Source organism: Notolepis coatsorum (genome assembly GCF_963971535.1).
Source record: "Notolepis coatsorum genome assembly, chromosome: 10".
NCBI lineage: Eukaryota > Metazoa > Chordata > Actinopteri > Aulopiformes > Paralepididae > Notolepis > Notolepis coatsorum.
In genome coordinates, this window is record NC_140174.1 from 24,520,296 (window position 1) to 24,540,175 (window position 19,880).

A 19,880-nucleotide genomic window follows, 5' to 3' on the forward strand; every position below is an offset into this window, starting at 1 on the left:
GTATGTAACTCTTTCTTTCTTTTTTCTCTTTTTGCTTTTGTCCTATTTATGCAAGTTCTATATGTATTCTGAACAGTTTTTTGAGAAAAAAGAAAGGTTTCAATCAATAAACATTCGTGTCAAAGTAGACATGGGTGCCTAAAAAAACCCGTCCAATCTTTCGCCGTCGACTAAAGACGCACTTCTTCAACCATTATCTAAAAAAATTAAAATAAAAAATAAATAAAAAAGACCTAACCCTAACTAACCTTACTGTCATGCACTTGTCCTAATAAACTAACCTACACTGTATAACACGCAACACTTTGATGAACATTGTTACTCAGCTGATAGAGTTGTACCCTTCCTGATGACTTGTCGTACAGAACTTGTAAGTCGCTTTGGATAAAAGCGTCAGCTAAATGACTAAATGTAAATGTAAATGTACCTAGACAGACACTAAGCCCATGTCATGAATATCATGCAAAGCACATGGGGACAGTGAGGGAGCAGATAAACCCAGATGAAGAGCGCTCACTCTGTCAGCGTCTATCAGGCCACCAGGAACACACTACACAGTTTCAAGTTCAAGTTTCAAGTTTCTTTAATAGTTGTCATACAGAAGTACAGAATACTTTCATACAAAATGCTTCTTACTGGAGAGATTACAGGAGAGATCACTTGTCAGTCAAACAGGATGGGATGTATGGACGTTGTGAAAAGCGGCCTCTCTAAGGCGGTGTTCACGCCTTCCTCTCTGCTGTCCGTCAGAGGGGCCCTTCACATGTCTCAGATCATCCTCTGCCTGGTCACCTTCGTCCTGGGGTTCTTCTGGGGTGAGTCCAGCCACACCTACTGGGTCTACGCCATGTTCACCTGGGCGTTCTGCCCCATCATGACCCTCTTCATAACCGCCATCGAGATGTTCATGCTCCATACCCACCTGAAACTCTCCATGGACTGGGACGACTTCACCACGGGCATGGCCATGTCCTCGGCCCTCATGACCCTCTCCGTCGCCGTCATCTACGCCAACTTCTACGCCAACTTCTACGCCTGCGGCCGGTGCTTCTTCGCCTGGGTGGTCAGCGTATTCGTCTTCCTGAGTGGCGTGGCCTACGCCGTGGAGGTAGTGAAGGATAAATTCCTGGATAGGAAAAAGGGAAGCTATCTGGCCGCTCTGCCTGGCTTCTGGAAGGTTATGGAGGCCTTCGTGAGCTGTATCATTTTCATATCGCTCACTGGTTACCAGGGAAAACCGGTTCTGATCCTGTGCATCGTAGCTTATGTCATTCCCTTCCCCATCATCCCTCTAATCATAGCCACCAACATCTTTAAGAAACTGAGGAACTGTCTACCCTTTAATCTGGACAGGTTTGTGTTTATATTCCTGGTGGTCTCAGTACTTCTCTACAGCTTCGCGGCCATCGCCTGGCCCATGTTTACCTTCTGGAAGAACCCTCGTCCCAGTGACTGTCCAGGTAGCTACTGTATCTGGGCTGTCCAGTTTATGGTTGCATTCATGACTTATGTTAATCTGATTCTCTTCATATTGGACCTTGTTTTCACATTGCTTGGAATTTGTGGCTTCAAACGCTCATAACTCCAACCTGTAGGCTACAATACATTTTAACCCCTTTATAGCAAGTGTGTGCATGTGTGTCATTTTGGGGAACATTATGAAAAGAATGAGTTTGTGGAAAGTGTGTTTGGGTCAACATGGGTGGTTTGCCATTTCTATAAAAAAAATAAGTAAGTTACGGTAAGATTTGATGCCAAATCAAGTCATGTGATGTTGTTAATAAAAATGTTTTCTGTAATCTAGATTGTACAAGGATCATATTGACCTGGACAACTTGGGTGGGTTCAACTCAGTTTACTGTAATGTATTAGTTTACTTTGGAGCCCCTGTGTGGATATCTTTGCTTGCTGAATAAATACATTGATTTACCTACACTAGTTGAGGCCTACATGACGTTATTCGGCTAAATAAGACAGGAGGGTGCAGTGGTTAATTAATCCTGACGCTGCCATTTTTAATCATTCAGAACATGGTCGAAACAAAAGCTATGTCCATCACTGCATGCAGTCGCCCTCAGTCTCCTAACAGTCATTTTATGGAAAGCAGCCTGATAATACTAATTCATGCATCCAGATATTTGAATATGAAGGTGTGCCGAGGATAAGATATGTGGCTTTCATACAAGAGAACTCAGTAGCAAGTGACCAACGAGGTGCTGGGAGCCCAGGCATAGGCTCCTATTGACAAATTAACAGTTAATCTAAAGAAGAAAAAAATATATATAAGAAATCTTTTGTTTCCTTGCTTGTGGATTGGTGTTTTGGAACCAGTGGAATCATGTGTGAGTGTGACAAATGTAAGAGTGTGTTCAAGGGCTTGCAGGGCATTTTGCGCTTGCTGGAAATGATCTTCAGCGCCTTGGCTCTCACCGTCGTCATCTTCAGGGGCCGAATGGTGAACCCCTACGGCATCTGGTGCGAGTTCGTCTGGGTCTTCTGCATCGCCGTGCCTCTGGTCATAACCGTGATGGAGGCCTTGGCCTGGAACATCCTCCTGGCCACGTTCCTGCCCAACTGGGCCGACCTGACCTGCGGGCTGACCGCGGTGTGCGCCCTGACGATCATCTCCGCCACGGTCATCTTCGCCGTGACCTTCGTCTGCTTCACCTGCATCACCAGCATCCTCTGCGGGATCTTCTCGCTGGTGGCCGCGGTCGTCTTCCTGGTCGACGGCGTGAAGCAGAAGATGAAGCGCCCCCACGGCTACCTGTCCAACCTGAGAGGGATCCTCCGTGCCACCGAGGCCTTCCTGAGCTGCATCCTCCTCACCGCCGCCAGCAGCTACTTCCTGGGCGTGGAATGGCGCGTCCGCCCGCTGGGCATGGTGTGGTGCATGGTGGTGTTTGCGCTCTGCCTCCTGGTCACCGTGGTCATCGTGCTCCTTCACCTGCTCAAGCTCTTACGCTTTCTCCTTTTGTTCCCGTTGAACAAGGCGGAGCTGGTGTTCGACGTCGTAGCGGTGCTGCTGTACGTGTCCGCCGTCGTCCTTTGGTGCGTGTACGGGTACAGGCACAACTCCGCCGGCGATCCCGTCGAGGGGAACCTCTATCCCCGCAGAGACAACAACTCCGCCGGCGATCCCGTCGAGGGGAACCTCTATCCCCGCAGAGACATGCATACGGTCGGAGTGGGGTCCGTCGTGAACCTCGTCCTTTATGTTGTAGATCTGGTATTCGCCTTCAAGGCTCGATATGAGATCTAGACGTGAAACGTACCAGTGAGATGAGGAGAAGCATTTGTTTGCTTGAGACGGGTTTCTTTCTTCTCTCCTCCTACGCTTCATGTAGGACAAAAGCTGTGTTCATTAGGCTACTGTATGTAAACGAAGATTTCAGAATTAACCTGAGCCTCAGTCAGAATCCACAGAAGTGAGGAAAGATGTAACATATCCTAACTGTATTCAATGCGCAGTACAATGTCGATACTGTTGACGTGAAAAAGCATTCATTTGACAACTGCTCCTTGTAAACAAAGTCAATACTGTATCCTTGAAAGTTCCATCTGTTTTTAACAAATAAACAAGAATATAACCACATGCTGTACAGGTAAATATGCCTTTTTTATGCATTTATTTATTTATACGAAGTGAAAAAAAAACTTTTTTAAAAGTCCAGTCTTTTACATTTAACAGGGTAGAAAATCCAGTGGACTAGGTGCTTAACCAAGGTGGACAATGCACAATGCAGTCAGCCATTATCTTGTACCTGGAAACAGTACTGTGATATGGGCCTTACAAGTGTTTTATCTTCCATCTGTTTGCTGCTTACAAATTGAGAACGAGATAGCTAATGCAAATGTCCTTTTGTCAACACAAGAAATACCCCTACTACTGTACGTGTTACCGAGCCAAGATGGTACAGCCATGAAATTTTACATGAAATCGCACCAGAGCAAACAAGCTGCTGCCTTATTTAGGGTTCATAATTTAAAAAGAAAAATTGGGACCGTTCGCTCATCTCGTTCAAATATGGACGGCGACAGCGCGTTTGGTAGCGTAGCGACGGACGTCTTCAGTCCTCGTCCGGTTCCTCCACAGTCTCCAGGAGCCCCTGGAAGCAGAAGTAGTGGGAGTTGCTGTAGACGGCGGGTTTGTTGGGACAGGCCCCCACCACCTCTGGCTTCAGAGAGGCAAAGGGGTTGGCTCCGCTTCCCTTCAAATCCATCTCTAGCTCCTGCAGGATCTGCAGCGAGTAGGTCATCTCTGGCTCACTGTGAGGAGGAGGGGGGGCAGGACCAACCGGTCATTAATTACATGGTTATATAAACCTGTTCGCTGTATACAAACATACCATCACTCAGCAATACCAACTGAGTCACGTGACTAAGTTGCCCCGGACCTGCGTGAGCTGCTGCGCCAAAATAATACGACGGGGCACTCCCTTGACTAAAAGCTGTTTCAAACTAAAATGGCTGGATGTCATTTTGCCAAATCAGCATGGCTGTGAGTAATAATAATAATAATAAGAGAAAGTAGGGAAGGGGAAAGGGAGGTGGTAGGTTGGAGGACGGTGGTTATGGGTAGGGAATGTTGCAGCCTATGCTTGGGAGAACAGGTACTGTAGGTTTTGAATTGGGATTTAAAAACCACTTAACTGTCACCGGCACATATAGGTGCCATTTTGCACTTGTGGCACTTTGGCCTTGTCAAAGTCAAGTCAAAGATTTTATTTGCCATGTATGGACGAATCCACATTGGAATACAGTGTGTGTCTACAACTAATCCAATACAGGAGCAGAGTAGAAACAGTACAGGAAAAATATGTAAAAACACAGACCGTATAAAAGGACAAATGCTAAAATTGATATCAACATCCCCTAAAAGTGCATATAGTTAAGTGCATAGTGCATAGAGGCACAAATTACAGTAAAAGTGCATATAATCAAAGTGCACATACACACAAAAATAGCACTTCCACAAACCTGACTAATAAACACACAGAAACAAAATTGGATAAAATACAAAACTAGCCTTTGGAGTCATTCAGGCTGCGCACAGCACTGGGGAAGAAGCTCTTAGTAAACCGAGAGGTAGAGCATGTGATAGAGCGGTAACGTCTGCCCGAGGGGAGGGGGACAAAGAGGCCTGCGGCTGGGTGGATTGTTTTTAAGGTGATCCAATTATTTTATGCCAATGAACCAATACATTGCTTGAAAGCTAAGATTGTCATGTTCAATTGATACCCTACTCAAAGTATTAGGTGATTGCATAAAATAAATAATTTTAATAATATATATTTATTTTATATGTTTTTTTATTATTATATATTTTAAATGTTTTTATTATAAATAATGTGCAACTATGTGTAACCTTTCATTAGAGCCCAAGATTTTGACTGTACATTGAAGTGTTCAAGACGAGTTATAGCGTTTTGAGACATAGGGTCTCCAAGTGGCAATTCTATTTATTTTCTTGCTGGGAAGGGGGGGTAAATGTATCTATGTTCCAGTTTTATGTACTGTAGAGCTTCAATACACTCTGTACCAATTAATACCACCAACCTGGTTGTGTGGCAATAAATGAATCTTGTATCGTGTATCTTGTATTTGGAGACTCCGAGCGGCCATTTTGGAAAAATGCATAGACATACCATTATAAAAAGTTGAGTAAAACACTCATTTTCTGTGGTATTGTTATCAACTTTGGACCTGTACTAGATAAGGCCAGTGGCGAATCCTTATGGAAGCCAACGGAAGCCATGCCTCCCTATTAAAATATGAATTAATATCAAATATGAAATATGAAAAAAAAAGAAAAAAAAATATATAATTTTTTATTAATATAGTTTACATTCTTTTTCATCTGTGCATCTGTGTTATAATTTTTTTTTATTTTTTTTTTTTAAATGTCTCCCTCTTCTCCTTCTCACTCCCTCTAACACACTGTCAGACTCACTGTGCTCACTGCAGCTATAGAGGAGAGGAGGCAGGGGGTAGGTCTCTTTCTCCAGCCTCAACCATGTGATTCATGTATCTAGAGTCCAAATCCGATCCTAGCCAATCAGATTCGAGCTGACTGCCACACCCTAAAAGTTTAAAACGGGGCTGTGAGAAGAATCCTGAGTGTGGCCTCCCCTCTGCACACCTCCCCTCTGCACTCTGAACATTGTATTAACCCGTGACTGCTCCCACGGGCCGAATATTGCCCCGATCCTCGCGAGATTAAATCCACGGGTACCTCTCGGCGTGGCGAAGCTTTTCCTAAATCACTTCCATCATCGAAAACGAGGGGAAAAGGTCGGCTCGCGACCCTGAAAATGTTGCGTGATTTTAAAAACGCTGTATTAAGTGAGCCTATTATGGGATCCACGCGAGCTTTCTATCGTGGAAACATCTGGGCGTCCTGCAACTTTTACTCATTCACATGTAGCCCCGAAAATGCTTAGAAAAGGAAGACCGAAAGCGTGGAATAAACGCGCCGAAACGGAAAAGTGTCCCACGGGCGCGCCGTGATTCCGATCCGCGTGAAAATATTCACGGCCATAGAGGAGACCGTGGGACACCTTTTTGCAACCGAATATGTGTCTCGAATTTGCTCCCACGCGGCGCGCAAAATCGTGCAAGGAAAAGTCAGACCAAAAATGAACCAATGCTCCAGCAGTATTAATGACCCTGATGTAAACAAGACAAACGTCTTTCTCTGGTCTGCATCCCCTAATTGTGTGTATTGAGCCGTACTGTATTGTACCCATTCTGCAATCTGTTAAATAAATAAAAAGAAAGTTTGACTGGCCGCCGAGCCATACTGTAGTGTACATAGTGACTGCTTGACTTAAAAAAAATAAAAAAATATTAATAAAAATATTTAATACATTTTTTTTTAATACTTTTTTTTTGGCTTCCCCTGTTATTTTACCCATGCGACGCCACTGGATAAGGCTTTAGGCTATGGACCCATTTTTGTTTCCAGGTCATACCTATCATCTGGAACCTGTAAGAGGCCTCTGTTTGCAAGATAATTCAAATGGAAGTAAAAAAAAAATACAAAAATAAACTTAAAAACGTAACTCAACTTAACTTAACTTCAAAATGTTAAAAGCACTCGGAGTGATTCTTCCTGTTGTGGATGAAAATCCAGAATGTTTCCTTTCAAAAGAGACCAGAGTCATGCAAGTATAAAGTATAATAAATTGCAGATTACTTTGGGTATGCAATTTTCAGGCGTTTTCTGAAAAATTTGCCCATCAATTAAGTGTTAAAGGAGTGCGAGAGTCTTTCACATTTTACATATCTAGCTTTGGCATGGATTGAGTGTTTAGATAGATCACTAACATGGCTAACAAATGCAAATATATTGTAGTCTGCACCGTTGTTCTGACCAGGATTACGTTCCTTTCTGCTCCGGTGATGCGTGTGTGAGTCTGACGTATACAGCGACCAGGTCTATACATCCATCCTTGCACGAGGTTAGGATGGTAACCTTTCAAATTGAATCCATTTACAGATGCTTAGAATCCCTGTTTGAGATTTGTAATCCGTAACACAATCTGTCGGATTATAACAGCTACGTAATGTAATCACTTTTGTATAATACTTTGTAATATACTTTGCCTATAAAATACAAACAAATACGGAGCTAAACTGGCCGTTTGCTCCAATTTGATTTGACACGATTTGACTGCAATTCCAATAAATGTGTTATTGTCATGTACATGATTTACCATTATTTAAAAAGAAACTATAAAAGAAAAAGGTTTTTGCATCCACAGTCTCACAATTAAAATGCCCTTTTCCCTTAAAATGTTTTATAATAAAACACAAGATACTTGTGCCCTAATGTGAGCAATTGAAGAAAAAAAAATGCTTCCGTTTTGTTTGTTTATGTAAAGGTATTCGTAATTCCCTATTAGATTTATTCTTTTTGGTTACACATTACACTTGCTGTTTTTTGTAATCAGATTACAGTGCTCCCATTACATGTACATCTGCCACGTCCCAACCCTGCTGTGTGGCTTCGCTCCCATTACATGTACATCTGCCACGTCCCGACCCTGCTGTGTGGCTTCGCTCCCATTACATGTACATCTGCCACGTCCCGACCCTGCTGTGTGGCTTCGCTCCCATTACATGTACATCTGCCACGTCCCAACCCTGCCGTGTGGCTTCGCTCACAGTCAGTGATAGAGTGGAACGAGGACAGAGAGGCTGCTTCGCGATGGCGATTGAGATTCCTTCCGCAGTCTGGTGTGTTTGCACACCTCCTCCTCTGTGTCTAACCTAATGCAAATAACATGCACTACGTCTAATGTGCTCATTTGTATACAGTGTATTGTGGAATCACAGAGATACAGAAGGGTTTGTTCATTGGATGATATATGAACACGAATATCACGCCAGTTAGCGTACCTTGTTGTGTAGGCCTATACTGCACCCTGTGTATACTGGTGGTTACTCTTACTCATAGTAGATATTCAGATTCTAATTATTTTTGTAACGTATAGTATAACCGATAGGGCATACAGACCCTCACAGCCTTTGTTTACACTGTTTATTTTTCTCATATTTTCATATTCAGATCAGATTTTTATTGCCTACATGTATGTCTTTTCTACTATTACCCTGCCCATACCTGTACCTCCCCTCCCCCCTCCCCCATGCTGCTATGACGGCAAAATGTCCCCAAGGGGATCAATAAAGGAACATCTTATGTTGTGATGAAGAAGAGGCTACGGTGTTAATGTGGGCATTTCTCCTGTAATATATCAGCAATGACTCAATTTACCAGCCTTTGGTATACATATTTATAACTGATTCTCCAAGGAAGATCTTTACTATGGTGGATCAAGGGAGAAACATTCAGTAACTCTTTGGAGGCCAGCGGATGTTCTAAAAAATAATGCTCTTTATTCATACAATTAAAACCAAAACACGCTTCGGCCTTGGTTGGTTTTAATTGTATGAATGCACCCACCTACTACGGTGTATCACACATTAAATATTTGGTTGTAATGCCATCCTATTTTTATCTCATTATTTTCACTAATTCACTAGCTGTATTAACAGCACGTGGAATAAAATGGTAAATGGTGCATTTATATAGCAGCTTTTATCCAAAGTGCTTTACAATTTGTTCCTCACATTCTACGAATTCACTCACACATTCACACACCGACGGCGGAGGCAACCATGCAAGGTGCCGATCTGCTCATCGGGAGCAGTTAGGGGTTAAGTGTCTTGCTCAAGGACACTGCAACACACTGCCCAGGAAGAGCGGGAATCGAACCGGGAACCTCCGGATTACCAGACGACTGCTCTACCTCCTGAGCAACTGTCGCCTCAAATAAGTGTAATTACATCACTCATCAACGTGGAAATTCCTCAAGCCAAATTAATTTGTCTGTGTGTTTGCTCTTTGGTGAAGAGCCTGTGAGGACCAGTTTGAGAGGCGTACTTACTTGAGAGCTGTGAAGATGGCGGGACACTCGTAATCTCTGAGGAGCAGTAGTGTTGGAAGCCAACCCTCTTCCAGACCCTGACTAGCATCAAAGCCTTGATGACAACAAAAAAGATTCAGAGACCAAGAAGATCAAATAAGAGCTTAGCATTAGCAAGCACAGTTATAGGCCATACTGGAAGTCAACAGAAGTTGTTTCTTTATCAGTATATCGCCGCTGGCGGGACAAAACCTCATAACTCCAAAAACCCAACTTTTCAGCAGATGAAAAAGACGAACACAGATTTGAGGGCGAATAGAGTTACGAGGTTTAGACAGATGATTGGTTTAATGCGTTCCCATTGTGTAGACTTTGTAAAACCACACACACATGGAGGATGATCTACTGAGTTGATTAAAAAAAATAAAAAATAAATGGAGTTAGGAGGTTTTGGCCCGCCAGCAGCGATATTATGCTTGGTGCCATTTCACTTAAAAAAATAACTAACAAATATTGTTGGACAATTAAATGAATAGTTAATTGCTACATGGTGGTGCTATTTTTGACCTGGTAAGATAGCATAGCCTGGTTGGTATATATGGATTCCTTATGATCTCTAGCTTCTGGTAAGATAGCATAGCCTGGTTGGTATGGATTCCTTGTGATCTCTAGTTTCTGGTAAGATAGCATAGCCTGGGCGGCCAGGTAGTGCAGCGGACTAAACGTCTGTCTACCACCACATAGACAGTGGGATCGAATCCAGCTGTGGTGCTTCCGGGTTGGCCGACCGTCCATACTAACACAATTGGCAGTGTTAGAGGGTGGGAAACCCGGCGAGGGTGGGTCCTGGTCGTTGTAAACAGCGACTCCTACAGTTCGGTCAGGGCACCTGCACAGCAAGGGAAGGATCTAAGAGAGGTAGTGTGACCTTCCACACGTTACACTCTCCCAGTGAGAGTCCGCGCTGCCAGGTGAAAAGAAGCGGTGGGCTGGGTACACATGTGTCGGAGGAAGCATGTGATAGTCTCCGCCCTCCCGGACCGAAGATAGGGGGTAGAGTGCGCAACGACCAGGAAGGGGATTGGGAATTGGCATAACAACTAACATTGGGATGGGAGAAAAACGGAAAAAGAAGGAGGAAAAAGATAATAAAAAGAAATAAAAAAATAAGATAGCATAGCCTGGTTGATATCTATAGATTCCCTGTGATCTCTTGTTTTGTATGATATTAAGTATCTTGCCTTCAAATGTAGCCTGTCGAAATATTGCTACAATTTGGTGCAATATGTAGCCTCTTTCGCAGTAAGCTAGCATGGTTGGCATCTATGGATTCCTTATGATCTCTAGTTTCATATGATACCACTATTTTATATCTATTTTATATATGATATGTACTCAATTTAGTTCTTAATAAATTCTTAATAAAAAGGGGCCCTTTCCATATGTCTATGCCTGGTTTCACCACTAGGAAAGAGGTCCTCACCAGGATGGAATCCGACCACCAGGTCCGGTTTGGCCGCTTCCTCTTTCTCCACCAGCTCCTCCCAGAACTGATGGTAGAGGCCCTTGTAGGCGCTGATGTAGACCCTCTGTCTGGGGCCAAAATCCCTGAGAGGAGGCCTGGTGATGGGGCCGTTCACCACCTCCGGTCCCACCATCACCACCTCCAGGCCCTGGTGTCCGGGGAACATGTGGTTCAACTCGTCATAGTCCGTCACCCGGGCTCCCAGGGTCTCGCTCTGGCCCGCTCCGACCAGGTGAATAGTCAGGGGTCTGGAATAAGGGTTTAAGCCAAAGAGTCTCATCCCCCAGGCTATGGTCAGTGGCCTGGACAAGAACTCGCTGGAAACCCTCCACAGCGACTCCCTCAGATCTTCGTCTTCCGGCCGTCGTCGGCCAGTGTTGGTCCACAAGTCGTTCATATTGGCGCCAGACAGAACGGGGTCGATGCGGGGTGTGAGGTCCCCCTGCATGGCGAGCCAGTCGTCCCAGTTCTTCACCTCAGACTGCGGCTTGGACCATTTCTCTGTAGGGAAGGGCAGGTCTCCTGATGGAGAGACAGAGGCAGGGTGGAAATGAGTGTTCAAGTGTTCGTTTTATAGACTCTCTGTCTGTCTTTTCTCTCTTTCTATTTCTCCCACCCTTTCCTCCCTCCCTCCCTCCCTCCCTCCCTCCCTCCCTCCCTCCCTCCCTCCCTCCTGCCAAATGACACTTTGGATACTTCAGAAAGGAAATGTTTAACAAGTTAAATTCAAGACCTTTTTAACACCAGCAAAATGTCATACCAATTTCACAACCATACTAGAAAAAAACTAAACACATAGCGACACTGAACTGGTGGCTGCTGTTTAAATTATTGCACATTCCATACAAGCGCCACAGTAGCCCCGCAAAAAACAACGACTTGAATACAAAAACATTTCATATATTATTTCATCTCCTGATGAGCCGGGCTGCCCCCCCCCCCCCCCCCCCCCCAAATGGAATACCTGTTGTTACGGACGGTGTCCTTATGTATATATATAGAGGGAGTAATGTATAATATGTTGTATGTATAGGCATGTGTTGTTTGTTTTCTTTTGTCTCCCTCTTGTGTCTACATATCCCCACTCTCAGGTGTCTCAGTTCCAGCAACAACAGCAGCAGCAGCAGTAGCTGAGGCTCGTCAGGCAATCAGGCTCCACACTCCTTCATATACCCATTTGTGTACAGTGTTAGTTAGCTCCCTGGTTCGTTTGGTTGTGGTAACTATTCTTGGTCTGTGTGGGAGAGCTCTTTGTGTGTTCTGGTAATAGAGCTGGTGAAGGCTCTGGCACTTAAATCAAATTTATTTATAAGGCCCGACAACACACGTTAATGTCCCCATTAGTTAGTTAGTTAGTTTAGGATGTATCTTTAGTGTTGTGCATCTTTATTATAGAAACTGTGCCTTTAGTGTTGTGTATCTTATGTAGAGCTGTGGCCTTTTTGGCATTAGTTTGGTATAGAGCTGGTACCTGAAGCTCTGGTTCATTGTGTTGTGTTTAAGTCATTATAGTTTGTTGCACATTTCTGTTAACCCGTGTATTTTGTTCTCTTGTGTCACCCAGCCTATGGTGATTGTTTTTCTTGTGTATTAATCTTTTGTTTCGCACACAGGGACATTGAGGACAGGAAGATACCCTGGGTCTACATTTTGCATCACGTAGGTGACCTACTGTTAAAGATTCAGATTCAGATTCCTTTATTTAGCCATTTGTGTAAAACACATTGGTAATTGTTGCAGCAATACAGTGTATGCATTTCCTTTCTTTTTTTACAGAAAACAACACCAACACAGACAAGAAACGAAACAGTGCAGTGGGGGATTAATCAATAAATACATATATATATATAAAGTGAAGAGTGCAGTGAAGACACCAGCCTTAGAAGTGAGCACCACCACCTGTACTTTTGGGCGTCCGCGCCTGTAAGGGGGGGTGGGCTTTAATTTCCTTTTGATATTTCATTTGGTGCCACTGGTAGGTCCTCCTTGATCTCTGTGTTGCTGAGTTTTTGTGTTTTGCGAAATAAATATTATTATTTTGCAAATTGTCTATTGGATTTTGTGTCACTGCACCCTCACCTACCCTGTCTGTGGCCTTGTGTTGCGTCTCCCTACTGGGGTGCGTAACACCTGTGCAAATTAAATATAAGACTTTTTAATACCTTTTAAGGCCTTACATTGAGAATTGTGAATTTGATACTTTTTAAGACGTTTTAATACCACGCAGATATCCTGTTCAAAGAGTACTTGACGCTGGTAAAAAATAAATAAATAAAAGAATAACTAAAGCATATAATATACCGTGTACCATGAATATGTATAAATGTATGTACAGTATTATTACATAGAGTGGTACAAGTATGAATACACTATGGTACTAGCCAGTGGTATAACAATAAGCGTAGGTGTGGAATATACACAGATATAGGTAAAAGTATATAAAGTGTGTACACTTATTACTGTATATTTCTGTATATTTTTGGCTGGATAGTTGTATATTTAAGATTTTAGAATGTATATACTATATACATACCAGAATGTATATCCCGGAACGTATTTATTTTATTCTTTATTCTATTTTATTCTTATTCTAATATTATTATATTCTTATTCTTATTTTAGTCCTATTGACTACCTAAATGTTTATTGTTGTTCAATGTGAGCGATCTGTAGTGCCGAATTTCCCTCTGGATTATTAAAGGATTTCTATTCTATTCTGTATACAGTATACAGTAGTTGCTATGCAGGTATATATAAATCGATGCAGAAAAGGCACAAATTGGTGCAGAAAAGTACACCAGAATGCAGGAAATGAAGTGTAGGGGACATGTCCCCCTCGATATTGAGAAGAGATCAATTTGGCCCCCACAAAAAATGAGGGCCCCCAAAGATTTGGCCCCCCAAAAGAGGTACAAAAAATAAGGGGGTCAAAATATTTATATATCCTTCTTACCTTTCAACAATTTCAGACACCCCTACATCACCATAAATCAATGCAGAAAAGGCACACATTGGTGCATAAAAGTACACCAGAATGCAGGAAATGTGTTTGGGGTAGCAAGTGTTTACACTATTTACTAATTTTACTCACTGTACTTAGATTGTACCTAGGTTGTACTTTAGATTGTATATTGTACTGTATATTGTATATTCCTCTTTACTTACTTTTTAACTTACTTTTTTACTTACTTTTATTTTTTACTGTATGACACACACTCTCAGGGGCTCATACAGAACCAAGCATTTCACCATAAAGTACGTGTATTTTATTGTGACAATTAATAAACATGAAACTTGAAACTTGAAAACTTGAACTTTGACGCTCAATATTTCCTAGGGAATGACCCACAGACCTCCCTGCTTAAAGTGCCCCCCCCCCCCCCCCCCCCCCCCCACCCGTCATGTTAAAACCAAACCTACGCACTCTCTGTGCTCATTGTCTCCAGTTCGCCTCTCAAGCGGCTTACGTACCTTTGAACACGAGCCACTCCACCACCCTGTCGATGGCCACTAGACGCAGCAGGGCGCAGAACCTCTTGTGCTTGGACCAGTCGCCCTTCTGGCACTCTTTGCAACAGTAGTACGCGTTCAAACACCTGAAAGAGACAGGGGGCAGAGAGAGGAGAGTTTCAAGTTTTGTTTGATTTGTCACATTAGAAGGTACATGTACATTAAAGTGAAATGCTTGGTTCTGTATGAGCCTTCTGAGATTGTGCTTCATAAAATAAAGACCAAACACTATACAAAATATACAAAATACAAAAAATTTGGTAGAGATGTAATGCAAATATTTGAGTAATAACTATATAAAATATGGCGTAGTGTTAAAAGGTGTTTAAAGTGTCTAAAGTGAATGTTAAAGGTGAGTGTTTAAAGTGAGTGTGTGCATGTGGATGTGTGTGCAAGAATGAGTGTAGAATGGATGGGTTAGTGCTGCATAGTGATGTCATTGAGCATCCTGATGGCCTGGGGATAGAGAGAGAGGTCCATCATCTGTAAAGAAAGGAAGTCTTTGAATGAAACCTCTCTGAATAGCAGCTCTCTTCTCACCTGACACAGCGCTTAAGGGTCTGTGCTGCCGGGAGCTGGCTTTGCCGCTTCTCACAGCCGGCACAGAGCTGATACGTCTCCTCCATCTTTTCAAACATCTCTTTCGGAGTGCGGAAGGCCAGGGCCTTCGCCTTGGTCTCTGGTGTCGGTCTGGAGGGAGGAGAAGAGAGAGGGGACAGGGGTTCAATACCCTTTTAAAAAAGGTGCTGTAAGTGGTATTTATTTGTTAAGATAAGTGTTAAATAGCTGTACATTCTGACAGCCATCACTGATATAGTGTTTGGTCGGTAACATGGGTCTCCCAGTCCCTCCACTCTGCAGTAAATAGAAAATACATTTCCTGGTATGCCGTTCCCACTTCATCCAATCAGGGGAATGAACCCTATAGCTATTTTTACTTATTTCAAAATATCTTGCCAAGACACATTTGCTTACTGCACTGGTAAGCAAATTTGCTTAAAACTAGTTTTTATTTTTGTCAGACCATTTTTACAGTGTGGAGTTCTCTCTCCTGATTGGATAAAGTGGGAACATGATACCAGCACATGCATTTTGTGTTTACTGCAGAGTGGAGGGACTGGGAGAGACCCATGTCACTGACCAGACACTCTATATCAGTGATGGCTGTCGGAGTGTAGAGCTATTAGTTTAACATGTAACGTTAGACCACTTATTTTAACAAACAAAAAATACCACTTATAGCACTAGTACACACTTGACTTCGACAATGCCTCTTGTAACTTTACTTTATTAAATTAAGATATAACATAATAGAGTAGAATAGAATATTACTTAATATGAAATAATATAATATAGTATAGGCTTATAATATAATACAGAAGCCTATAGTAGATCAATCCGGCACATCGTTAAATAACTTAAAAGTTAGGCACATTTATAATGGCCATGCGCTGGAGACTATTCACAACTTTACGCACAGACTTGTTAAGAGACTGCTTTGTGACTGAAGGTACCATAAGGTAGGACAGGCCTAGCTTCTCCTTTCAACCCAAGTCTATTCTTAGACCAGGACATACTGTAGCTCTGCCACATGGAGAGAGGAGGAGGGGAGCAGGGTGGTATAGGGTTAATGAATGAAATGCGCATTTGCTAGGCCTACTAGGTTCCCAGTTCTAATACATGAACAGGCTCAGGCTATGTTACAAAAATGCTTATTCTGGGCTTACTTACACACTTACACACACCAGAGAGAGAGAGGGGGGGGTTATAGGTATGTATAAAAAAAAAAAAAAAAAAAAAAAAAAAAAAAAAGCATTAAATAGAAAGGCATAGCATTCCAGTGAAGTCATGGATGGTATAAAAGAACAAAGCTATGTCAGTACTATAGGCTTAGGCTATTGTTTCACTTGCTACATCGGTCAGACTTGTGGGCACTGGGCACACGTGACGTCTATTGTTTTGTATGACTTTAAAAGGGGCTCTTTACGATGTCCCCGTGGAAGTCGTGTGAAACCTACATTTATTATCGGAATGAAAATAAAAGCATAAGGGGAGAGAACAGATGGTGGAGGTAAACGGTACCCTATCCCCCCCCCCCTCACAGTGAACTGTGGTGTTCCACAAGGAAGCATACTAAGACCGCTACTATTCCTAATTTATGCAAATGACATGTCGTCAGCTTGTGACTGCAACTTGTTCCTGTTTGCGGACAACTCAGCCCCGCTGGTCTCTGACAAGAACAAGTTACAGGTTGAAAAAGCCCTCAGCTCAGAACTAGGCTAAATCTGCATATGGCTCGCCGACAACAAACTATCATTGGGCCTAACAAAATTAATAGTTTGTTTCAGGTTGCCGACCGACCCTGCCGATTTAGGTGCGACCCAATATATTTTATGAGTTTTTAGAAAAAATAAAAAAAAAAAAAAAAAAAAAAAAAAAAAAAAAACGTTTTTTTTTTTTTTTTTTTTTTTTTAATAAAGTTTCATAGAAATCTTAGTCAAACATTTAGTATTATGGATATTAAACATGCTGGCAGAGTACATGCATCCATGTTGTTGTGAACATTTTAATTAAATAAAGAAATTCCCTATCCATAGTCGCCGTGGGAAAGAATAAAATAAAAAAATAAAATAAAATAAATTCCCTACCTACCCATGGCCAAACTGACAACCAACCTGAAACCAACTATTAATTTTGTTAGGCCTTACACATGGGCAAAACAGAGTCCATTCTCTTCGGTTCAAATAACAAACTCAGCAAGACCGACGGCTTCTCGGTTACAGTGGGTGACAATATTGTCACAAGGAAAGATGAAATTACCTACCTGGGTTCCATCCTAGAGGCTAATCTTTCCTGTGACAAAATGGCATCCAATGTAATAAAAAAAGTCAACCAACAAACTCGATTCTTGTACCGGATCTCCTCTCTGGTAAACAAGAATACCCTGAAGACTCTGGCAGGAGCACTCATTCAAGGGTACTACGACTATGCGTGCACCTCATGGTACCAAAGCACCTCAAAGGTGCTAAAAACAAAATTACAAACATCTCAAAACAAACTGGTCAGACTACTGCTTGACCTTACTCCTAGAACCCACCTCACCCCTGCCCACTTTGACAACCTAGGATGGCTTAGAGTAGACGACAGAGTACAGCAACTTTCAATGGGCCTGGTCTACAAGATACACTACGCGACCAAGGTACCCATGTACATGTCAAAATACTTCCCAAAGGTCAGTGAATACCACGATCACAACACCAGAGGGAGCTCCACAAATCATGTTAAACCCAGATTCGGCTCAAACAAGGGACTAAACACGTTTCGCAATTATGCCACATCAATGTGGAACGCCCTACCCAAAGCTGTAAAGGAATGTGAATCACTACCCACTTTCAAAAACACTCTCAAAGAACACCTACGGGAGACTGCAATTCGAAACTGGCCCCTACAAATGTCCTAACCCAGTTGTACAGTAAATGACCAAGTATGGCTTTGTCATATTCCAATGTACAGTGTACAGTGTCCCCCCCCCCCTACCCAACCCCCCCCCCCCCCCCACCTCCAATGTACAGCCCCAACCCACCCACCCAACCTCCCCCAATGTACAGTTTCTACGTCAAATGTATATACACTCTTTTTCTGGACACTTTTTGTATCACAAACAGTACTGTATTTGCAAATCTGATATGTCATAAATGTATAGATGTAGCAGTACTGTCTATCTGTATGTCATGTATGTCATGTTATGATGAATTGAAAATGGGGGACCCTGATGTAAACAAGACGAAAGTCTTTCTCTGGTCTGCATCCCCTTAACAATTGTATGTATTGAGCTGTACTGTACTGTACCCATTCTGCAATCTGTTAATAAACTTTTCAATCAATCAATCAATCAAAGGCATGGGAAACTCAAACTGCCGAGAAAAACTTTCAAACGCTTTAATCCGCTTATTACCTCTCGGATTCCGTCATGATCGGGGCTGCTGTGGACTGGTCGGTTGATTCCTTCTGTTCGCAGGGTTCTCTTCAGTTTGATTCCTTCTGCTCGCAGGGTTCTCCAGTCCTCCGCTTGATTCCTTCTGCTCGCAGGGTTCTCTTCAGTTTGATTCCTTCTGCTCGCAGGGTTCTCCAGTCCTCAGTTTGATTCCTGCTCGTCTGACGGGCGGCTGTCAGACGCACCACCTGTGCGCTCTCTTCCAGAACCATCTGACACCTCCGAGACCCTTCCCGAGGTTACAACAAGTGGTAAGAAGGTGTGGGGGAAATACATCCTAAACTTTGCAAACACAACTCACGGACGTGTTTAAACTAATACATTTTTTTTAAATCACAAAAAAAAAATCATAATAGCCTCAAAATATCCACAAGCTGTAGTAGGTTACTTTCTAGTGTGGGCCTATAACAAATAGACTATAGACCGTTTCATTTGAATGAGCCTGGGTATAATGTGACTTTGAAGGTAAATACCCTAGTGGCCTCTTGTATTTTAGCCGTCAAGCACTCTATTTATGTATGCTTTCCCAACATTATCCACTAGAGGTCAGTGTCGGATTTACAGTATCTTGGCCTAAACAACAGTCAACAGTTCACTTCAAATGGAATTCCTTGCTGGTATACAATAAGTTACACATAAACAAAGATGGTACAGCTTGTATGTAGTGTTTTTAATCACATTGAGCATGTTATTTCCCCACACACAGCGTGTGACAGACATCTCATCAACATGGCACCAGGACCTACATTATCCTACACACTTTTCTTATCAAATGCGTAAAAATCATACAGAAATATTCTTTGATTGTCTGTCAAACATTGTTTTCTAGATGATGGGAATGTGGCAACCAAACGACAGTCAGGCTATAATATTCTTCATAATGGTTTATTTAAAGTCCATTTAAAGGAACACACCAATATTATGGGAAATGCCTGCAATATTTCCACTCAAATCCAACCCAAACATCAGACCAAAATAAAAAAAATTTAATTAAGTACAATACCAAGAGGGGAACTGTTGCCTAGAGGGCGCTGTTTGGCGACATTACAGATTCTACCTTTAAAGGAATAATGCCAACATTATGGGAAATATGAATGCTTACTGTCTTCTCCAGAGTCAGACACGAAGATATAACAATTTCCTCTCTGTGCATTCAGTAGTAAACTATCTGATTTAGCCTAGTCTATCCTAGCACAAATTAATGGAAGCGGATACAGACCACTGGCCTAGCTTAAAACTCTGGGAAAGGCTAGCTGGTCCGTATCCGCTTCCATCAATTTATGCTGAGCTAGGCTAGCTTGCAGCCGGATAGCTTTCTACTGAATGCACAGAGAGAAATTTGGTCTATCTTCTCGTATGACTCTGGAGAAAACGGTCAACAGAGTGTGTTTCCCGTAACGTCGGCGTATTCCTTTAAGCT

The 19,880-nt window shown here is 42.5% G+C and overlaps 3 protein-coding genes across 3 annotated transcripts; 2 read left to right on the forward strand and 1 right to left on the reverse strand.

Moving 5' to 3' along the window:
* Positions 1-676: 676 nt before the first annotated feature.
* LOC311235885 (myeloid-associated differentiation marker-like protein 2) lies at positions 677-1,582 on the forward strand (the record flags this gene model as incomplete). The annotated part of the gene is made up of 1 exon (XM_084323412.1): positions 677-1,582. One exon carries the CDS (start codon positions 677-679, stop codon positions 1,580-1,582), a length of 906 nt encoding a protein of 301 aa, XP_084179538.1.
* A 756-nt stretch (positions 1,583-2,338) lies between these two features.
* LOC311235501 (myeloid-associated differentiation marker-like protein 2) lies at positions 2,339-3,262 on the forward strand (the record flags this gene model as incomplete). Its single annotated transcript, XM_084322969.1, has 1 exon — positions 2,339-3,262. The coding sequence occupies one exon, from the start codon at positions 2,339-2,341 to the stop codon at positions 3,260-3,262; it is 924 nt and encodes a 307-aa protein (XP_084179095.1).
* An 808-nt stretch (positions 3,263-4,070) lies between these two features.
* On the reverse strand, positions 4,071-18,560 carry LOC311235199 (putative protein MSS51 homolog, mitochondrial; the record flags this gene model as incomplete). The annotated part of the gene is made up of 6 exons (XM_084322571.1): positions 18,422-18,560; positions 15,007-15,156; positions 14,428-14,552; positions 10,915-11,478; positions 9,453-9,546; positions 4,071-4,269 (listed from the first exon to the last, which is right to left on the reverse strand). The coding sequence occupies exons 1-6, from the start codon at positions 18,436-18,438 to the stop codon at positions 4,071-4,073; spliced, it is 1,149 nt and encodes a 382-aa protein (XP_084178697.1). The 5' UTR covers positions 18,439-18,560.
* Between the last annotated feature and the right edge of the window lie 1,320 nt (positions 18,561-19,880).